Here is an 8,705-nt window from a genome sequence, read left to right on the forward strand (position 1 = left end):
GGTAAACGATCAGCCAACACCCGTACGTCAAAGGAACGCCAGATCGGCCGAGAACATCGCCGCTGTAAGTGAAAGTGTGCAGGAGAACCCGAGGCAGTCAATTCCTCGCCGTGCACAAGAACTCGGCCTTTCGCAGACTTCAACTTGGCGAATTTTGCGTCGGGACTTGGGCCTGCACCCGTACAAGATCCAACTGGCACAGGAGTGCCAGCTCAAAGTTAATGACCATAGACAACGCCGTTTGTTCGCTGACTGGGCTTCGGAGCATTTGGAAGAGGATCCCAATTTTGGCCGAAAAATCATCTTTAGGGACGAGGCGCATTTTTGGATGAATGGCTATGTTAACAAGCATAATTGCCGTATATGACACGACGTCAACCCACACGAGGTTCAACAGGTAGCAATGCATCCACAAAAAGTTACTGTTTGGTGCGGATTTTAGGCCGGCGGCGTCATTGGTCCGTACTTTTTCGAAAACGACGTTGGTGAGACCATCACCGTCAATGGCGAGCGCTATAGAACGATGATAACCAATTTATTTTGGCCCAAATTGAACGATATGGACGTAGACGACATGTGGTTCCAGCAGGACGGCGCTACGTGTCACACAGCGGACGCCACGATGGACATTCTGCATGAACGATTTGAAGGTATGGTTATCTCTCGCAGAGGTGACGTGAATTGGCCACCAAGATCGTGCGATTTGACCCCGCTAGACTTTTTCTTGTGCGGTTTTCTGAAGTTGCAGGTCTATGCCAATAAGCAATCGACCGATGCCCTTAAAGTCAACATAACCCAGGCCATCGCTCAAATTCAGCCGGATCTATGCGGCAGAATCATTGAAAATTGGACCACTCGGATCCGTGCCACCGTGAGAAGCCGCGGCGGATATTTGAACGATGTTATATTCCACACATAATGGCATACATGGGCCTTTCAAATGAAAAAAGAATTTCGTTAATACCTCACGCACAGCTTGTTTTATTCCATTACAACATCGACCCGCCCTTATTGGAAAACCCTATATATTAAATTTTAACTGAAATCGTATTTATTTAGTCACTAATCGCTCACTGAGCGGTTTTCTCCGCTGAACGCAATGATTGTTGACATACTTATGTCATACCACGTATATTTCATTTCTCGCCTTTCGTTATGAGTTACTTCGTAGGTGTGCTCCGCAGGCGGAGCAGCAGCTCTGATCTTTCTCGAGTCGGGATGTGTCCCGAAAGTCATTAAAAAAAAGTGACAACCTTTATGTCCGCGATCATACGTAGCTTGAGTTCTTGCCACAAATGCTCAATAGAATTCAAGTCCGGTGATTGCGAGGGCCAGTTAAAAACTCGCATTTTTTTCATGATGAAAAATTCTTTTATTAGTTTTGATGAATGTTTGGGATCGTTATCTTCCCATGTAGGGTTTGCCGGAGTTACAACGCGCCTGGCATTTTGCGAGAGCTATGGCATGTATCTGGCAGCCGAAGCTCTGGTAGCCAGTACTGAACCAGCGCTGCCAAATATCTGGCTTCTCGAGACTCTGGTGTTATACTGAACACCGACGCTGGGCCAACGTATGACAGTCGACGGTGAGTCGGAGCTCTGGCAGCCAGTACTGGGCCAGCGCTGCCAAATATTTGGCTACTCGAGACTCTGGCCCAGCAATGGCCCAGCGCTGGCAATGAAGCACTAGCTCAGCACTGGAGCTGTATTCCGTACACGCTTACCGACAATTATCGGTATTGTTAGCAAAGTTGCGTAGCTTTTCTACGTTCTACAAAAGCTGCGCAGTACTATTAATAATACCGATAGTTGTCGGTAAGCGTGTATGGAATACAGCCCCTGGCTATCTGTACCGAGCTAGCGCTGACAACCAGCGACAAATCCGTAACGCAACGTTGACATTGAAGCTCACTTGTACGTTGCTAGACAACCACATCGGACATCCAGGGTTATAACAAAGCGGCATACAAGCTACAAAGGAGCATACAGATTGCATTAGTAAACGTAGTTTAAATTAAATAACGCAGTTTAAATTTTCACTTAATTTCATTATAACACAAGTATAGGTATGTGGAGAATATGTCTATTTATTACCGGGAAAAAAAGTGTCGTGAGTTAAAGAAAAGACGAAACGTGGACGAACAGGGAAGCACATTAAGGAAGAAGCATGCACGGATAAATATTAGTGCTGATAACAATCATAATCATGATCGTGAGTCCTATAATAATTTAAGCAATGACACTGTGAATAATAACATAGAGACAGATGAGGTTATATTTCGGGATGTGAATAGTGAAAATAACCATGAGATAGAAATAGATGAAATTAAGTTTGCGAATACTAGTAACAGTAAATTAGCTTTGACCGAAAAAATACCCAAGAGAGGAATTAAAGAAAAAATCTTATAGTGGACATTGCAAAATATAGATACACTGAGATTACGCGTAGCAACGAATTTGTTAGGGATATTAAGGAAAGAGGGACAAGTGTCGTTACCAAAGATAGCGCAAGCTTTATTAAATATGACGCAACATAGACCTTTACAAATAATGACAAGCACTCGGAAAACAGATAATTCGTACGCATACTTAGAGATAAAGAATGGGTTAGAAAAAATAATTTCACCAAATGTGTATGATGAAAATAACATTTCGATGTTAATTCACATAGACGGGATGCAAATTTTTAATAGTTCAGTAATTCAGGTGTTGCCAATTATTTAAAAAATTTTTCATGCCAATTATGTAAGCAAGCCTTTTGTTGTCGCTATTTATTGCGGAGATTCTAAACCCGAAAGCAGCACAATTTATCTAAATGATTACAGAAGCAGAAAATTTAATAAATAACGGTGTAGAAATTCGTGGGAAAAAATATTCATTTGAAATAAAAGCTATAATTGCAGATGCTTCTGCGAGAGCATTTTTAAAGTGTTGCAAGCCACCAAACTCATATTATGCATACGAAAGATGTATTACGAATGTCTGTTAGTAAGAAGCGTTTACAGAAAGGAGTCTACCCAGAGATGGACTGTTTGAAACGAAATAATGAATCTTTTTTGAAGCAACATCAGCCAGAGCACCACAAAAAAAATATTAAATCAGCATTGCTGCAATTAACAAAATTTGACATTGTTAATTCTGTAATTATAGATAGTATGCATCTTTTGTATCAGGATGTGATGAAATTTTTACTTGAAAAGTGGCTTGTGAAAAAAATGTTGCGGGTCTTAGAAAACGTCAGAAACAAAATTTAAAAGATATATTGAATTCAATCAGTCGAGATATATCACATGAGTTTCAGCGTAAAAAATTTGATATTGATACAATAGCCAGATGGAAAGCAACACAATTTAAATTCTTCCTGCTATATTGTAGTGCGATAGTTTTGCAGGATGTACTTTCGACAAATTATTATAAACATTTCTTGCTATTGTTTGTAGCTTTCCGTATTTTAAACAAACGACACATAACGTTATCACTTAATGAATACGCGAGAAGCTTATTAAGAAAATTTTTTTACTTATTACCGTCTCTCTATGGAGAAGAGTCTCAAGTTATAAATATGCATTATTTAATCCACATAGCAGACGATGTACAAATTTTAAAAGTACCACTGACAAGCAAACCTACCTTTGTGTCAATCGCCGATTTTATTTAAACTCAGTACACTTGTAGAGTAGGAAAAAATAATAGACACGTATTTTTTAATATCGGCAATGCTGCAATTTTAAGGGTGAAAACACCCTCTGAAAGGTAATTTGACATATTTGGTTTTGAGCGAATATCTTCGAAACCATGAGAAATAAAAAAGTTTCAAATAAAAGTTTAATGGTAATTAACGTTCTTAAAGACAGTATAATCAAATTTTAGAATAATTTGGTATTTTGCAAAATACCCCCACCACCATCAATTAATTTTGCAAAATTAAAAAAATTTTTAGGATAAAAATTAAAGATAGTTTCACGCCAAATTCAACCATGTATAGCAAAGTTGGTTTCCGAAATGCCATTTTTTGAAAATAATCTGTAAACAACTCGCTATGGTGGTATTTTGCAAAATATCAAATTGTTACAAAATTTGATTATACCATTTTCAAGAACGTTAATTACCATTAAACTTACCTCAAACAATTTTTTATCTTTCACGGTTTCGAAGATATTCCCCCAAAACCAAATATAGCGAATTACCTTTCAGGGGATGTTTTACCCCTTAAAAGTAAGATTAGGCATGTATAAAAAAATACATGTCTTTTACAAGTAAATCTACCTTTGTGTCACTCACCGATTTTGTAGAAACTATTGGGTGAGTGCAAAAGTTCGTGCGGAGTTTCAATAGATGGAGTTATAAGCGTCGTAAAGTGTTGTCATTAATACTTCCATCTACATATTATATAACGTTGGAAAGGTGACATCTTCAGCTGTTATTAAAAAAAAAATCATTTGTTTTCATACAAACTGCTTCGAGAAATATCACTTTAAAAATGAGTATCGATAAGGTGCATTTACGGCATGTTATACTTTACGAGTTTCGGAAGGGAATAAACGTTGCCGCAGCCGTAAAAAACATTCAGGATGTTTATCAGGATGAAGCACCAGCTAAACGAACTGTGGAAAAATGGTTTGCTAAATTTCGGCGCGGAGAATTTAACCTTGAAGACGAGCCACGCTCTGGTCGACCTTCTGACATTGATGACGATGTTTTGCGTACTTTAGTGCTCAATAATCCGCGAATTTCAACAGAAGAAGTTGCTACAGCACTAAACGTTGACCGATCAACCGCTTTTCGGCGTTTAAAAAAGATGGGATTCGATTTGAAGCTCGATATATGGGTGCCCCATTTGCTGACCGAGAAGAACAAAATCAAGCGAATTTCTGCAGCCGTTTCTTTACTCGGGCGGCTCAATAACGAGTCGTTTTTGGATCGACTAGTGACGGGCGATGAGAAATGGGTCTCTTGTATTTACAAATATCTCTTGTATTTACAAAAACGAGTAATTAATTCGTTGCATTTAAGCTCAGGTTATTAGAGATGTTTTTAAAATCTAAGGAAATGATAAGGGATTTTCATCTCGCTGAAAACAAATCCGATGTAAAAATTGTAGAATTAAAAATGGGCTTTATACTCCATTTGTGAGCCGTAAGCCACGTCCTCCGTCTGTCATCTCTGAATACGAACGCTCTTCGGGGCTATCGCGTGCCTTGGTTAGGCACGTTTACGAAACAACATTATCAAACTTCAATCGCTCATTCATAATCAACTATCTTCTCCTCGGTTTATAAATATGTTTAAGTATTCGTGGTACAAAAGTGGATATTTACAAGAGAAACTACATGAGTTTAATAATCCCGTAGATTATTGTTTCAAAAATTGTGAAGCTACATGTGGATTATGCAATAATATTGTAATTATAAAGTGTGCTTGGTGTGCAAATTTTTTGTGCATAAAAGAATTTTTTTTAAATATCATTTCTGCAAAGAATACAAATATAAAGAAATTAACATAAACGAGGTGTGAAAAATGACGTCGTTGCAAAGAAATAGAAGACATTAGTAACACATGTGAAAAAAATGAAAATAGGAATAATAAAAAAAAGTACAAAAGAATAATAAAAAAAATAAAAAAACCGAAATTTCAAAAAAATACCGAAAAAACAAAATGGGAATAGATTCTATCTCCTCGTCGGTTATTCCTGGGTTCGGCAAAGAGCAAGATGGGGTACAATGGTGGAGGCCACGCGCGATTACTTTGCCTTCCCAGTCTACCTCGTGGCCGTCGTTGAGGATTACTTCCGGGGTCGGCGTCTAACTTGGAGGGACGCCGATGGCAAGGTGTGCGAGAGGGGGATGAGTTGCGGGGTTCCGCAGGGGTCAGTCCTGGGCGCCTTACTGTGGAACCTCGGATACGATTCAGTCCTCCGAACTGCTCTCCTCCCCGGCTGTAGCATGATCTGCTACGCAGACGACACGCTCGTCTTGGCCGGGGGGAGAGACTGGGGGAGGCCGTACGGACGGCCAACTTTGCTGTGGCATGTGTCGTGCGTTCCATCCGCGAGTTGGGTCTGGTGGTGGCCGAGAGGAAAACAGAGCCGATTTTCCTGTACGGGAAAGGAAAAAAAGGCCACCCCAGGCCCAGATCCGTGTTGGAAGAATCAGGGTCTCAGTCGAGGCCCAGATGAGATATCTGGGCCTCATATTGGATGGCACCTGGTGCTTCAAAGAACATTTTAATCGTCTGGTCCCCCGGTTGAGAGTCATCTCAGCCAATGTCAGCAAGCTAATGCCAAGGGTTGGGGGCCCAGATGGGAAGGCACGTCGCCTCCACGCTGGCGTACTGAATTCGGTGGCTCTGTACGGGGCGCCGATCTGGGCGGAAGCCCTGGCCGTCAGTCGCCCGCTGCAAGCAACCTTTCGTAGAGTGCATAGGACGCTGGAGGTTAGGGTGACCCGCTGTTACCGAACGGTTTCCCACGTGGCGGCGATAGCTCTGGCGAGCATGCCCCCCTTAGAACTCCTCGGTCTGATGTACAAGAGAATGTACATCAGGAAGCGGGAGCTCATTAGGGCGGGGGGTGGGGGGTAGACCCTCGCCAGGGCAGTGCGGGAAATGAAGCACCAGGCTCGGCAGGTCCTCCTCCAGAGATGGCAGAGGATTCTGGCAAATGCCAGGTATAGGAGGAGGACCGTTGAGGCCATCCAGCCCTGCCTATCAGAGTGGGTGGGCAGGGCACACGGGACCCTGACCTTCAGGATGGCACAGGTGCTCACCGGACATGGATGTTTCGGTGAGTACCTGTGCAGAATCGATAAGGAGCGCACGGCACAATGCCACCACTGCGATTACGACCACGACTCCGCGCAACACATGTTGCAGGACTGCCCGGCTTGGACGGAAGAGCGCGGACTCCTAGTCGGTGAACTGGGACCGGACCTCTCGCTCCCCACAATAGTGGGGAGAATAGTGGGAGACGAGAGAAGGTGGGAGGTTTTTGCCTCCTTCTGCGAGATGGTTCTCTCGCAGAAGGAGGCCGCGGAGGAAATCCGCAGGGAGGCGGAAGGGCGAGGCAGAAGACATAGGCGGAGGGAACGCCATCGCCTTTGGAGAGCGGGGAGGAGTAGGAGCAGGGAGGAGGATATCGACTCCTCGGAAGAGGAGGAGATAAGGAAGATGATCCGTCCACCATCTCTACCTCCTCAACCTGCTCCTTCCCCTCCAAGGGGAAGACCCCCAAAAAGGGCTCCTGCGAGGCACCGCGACGCCCATCCGAGGGCGGCAAGGTATCCGCCTGCAGCAGCAACAGGAGCAAGGCATCCGGTCAGGAGAAGGAAGGTGGCGGCAGTAAAAACGTTGCCAGTTACCCCATCAACACTGGCAGCAGGAGAAGTGAGGAGGGGTGTGAGAACTCAAAACCCACCCCCTCTCCGTCGCCCCCTGGCTCCTCGGACAGGAGTCGGGTGAGGATAAGGGAGGAGAGTACGAGCGCGACTGTGGCGCTGTCACAGTCATAAGCGCCTCTCCCCCCTTGTAAATATGGGAAGGTAAGAAAAGGATGTGGTAACCCCTTCCTTCTCCTCTCAAATGAAGGGGAAGGAGAGCCCGGCGGCGTCGCCGGGCTGGAGGGTGGGGCACTGGGCGGAGATTCCCAGGGCCCCAATCAGCCCTCCAACGCAGGGCGGCCGGCTAAGGAGGTGGATCAGTCGGTCGCACAGCATGTATTGGCGGCGCCCCGCCTGGCTAGGAACGGTGGTTGAAGCGCAGGCGTTGCCGGCTTCCCCCTTCCCAGCCACAGAGGTGGGGCGTGAGAGGTGGAAGGGGGAAGCGGTGGTTGAAGCGAGCCTCGGCTTATTTCCCCCTCCTCCTGGGGGAGCGGCGGTCGAAGATGAGCTATGGCTCGCTTCTCCCCTCCCCCACTCATCCCTCGGGGAAGACGATGAAGTCATCTGGACTCGGGGCCCCGATTCGCAGTTACGTAGGCACCGAGGCCCCGAACCAAGTCCCTTCGCAGCGCCACCCGGGGAGGTTTTAGCCGTAGGAGTCCCCTGGCCCTTCCCCGAGGGTCAGGGTATCCATGATGGATTTCCTCCTCGTAAAAAAAAAAAAAAAGTGGAACCTCTTCTCCCGTGGACGCCACCTTGACGTGATGGGGGAGCTTGCGTGTCCCAATGACGTACAGGGCTGTACCGGCAGGGAGTTTCGACCCCCTGGCAGGTTTTACCATGCCGGGGTGACCTGTACGGAGGGACCAGAATAAGAGCGTCCATAATCTCCTGGATGGGCAGCTGCCTCCAGGTTTTACCTAGGGACTGGAGGACCGTACTCATACGATTCAAAGGCCCTACAGCGGGCTCGTTAGCCTGGTGAAGGCAGCCGGTCTAGGGGAAGGAAAACCCCTAAATCAAACCCGAGTGGGTAGAGCTCGTAACAATCCTACATATAATGGATACTATTATGACGACTGAGGGAAAGAACATTTCGGAATTCGGAGCCGAAAACCGGCGCGAGGATGGGGGTATTGTCCCCCCCCCGTGTCGTCATCCTACGACGGGCCGTCACGAGTGTTGACCACAGGCGCTCGTGAGGAAGTGGATACCGTGAAGCGTCGCGCCGGGGACATGGTCCTGACCCCCGACGCGTCGTCAATAGACGACAGGCCAAGATCGAAGACCAGCTCTACGAGGAGCAGAAGTCGGAGCCCAGGTGAGAGCAGTG

At 45.6% G+C, this 8,705-nt stretch overlaps 1 protein-coding gene across 1 annotated transcript; it reads left to right on the forward strand.

The window, feature by feature from the left end:
- Window positions 1-6,170: 6,170 nt before the first annotated feature.
- Window positions 6,171-6,578, forward strand: LOC105190414 (uncharacterized). Its single transcript, XM_011153166.2, has one exon. It carries the CDS (start codon window positions 6,171-6,173, stop codon window positions 6,576-6,578), a length of 408 nt encoding a protein of 135 aa, XP_011151468.1.
- The last annotated feature ends 2,127 nt before the right edge of the window (window positions 6,579-8,705 follow it).

Source organism: Harpegnathos saltator, unplaced genomic scaffold (genome assembly GCF_003227715.2).
Source record: "Harpegnathos saltator strain DR-91 unplaced genomic scaffold, Hsal_v8.6 scaffold26, whole genome shotgun sequence".
NCBI lineage: Eukaryota > Metazoa > Arthropoda > Insecta > Hymenoptera > Formicidae > Harpegnathos > Harpegnathos saltator.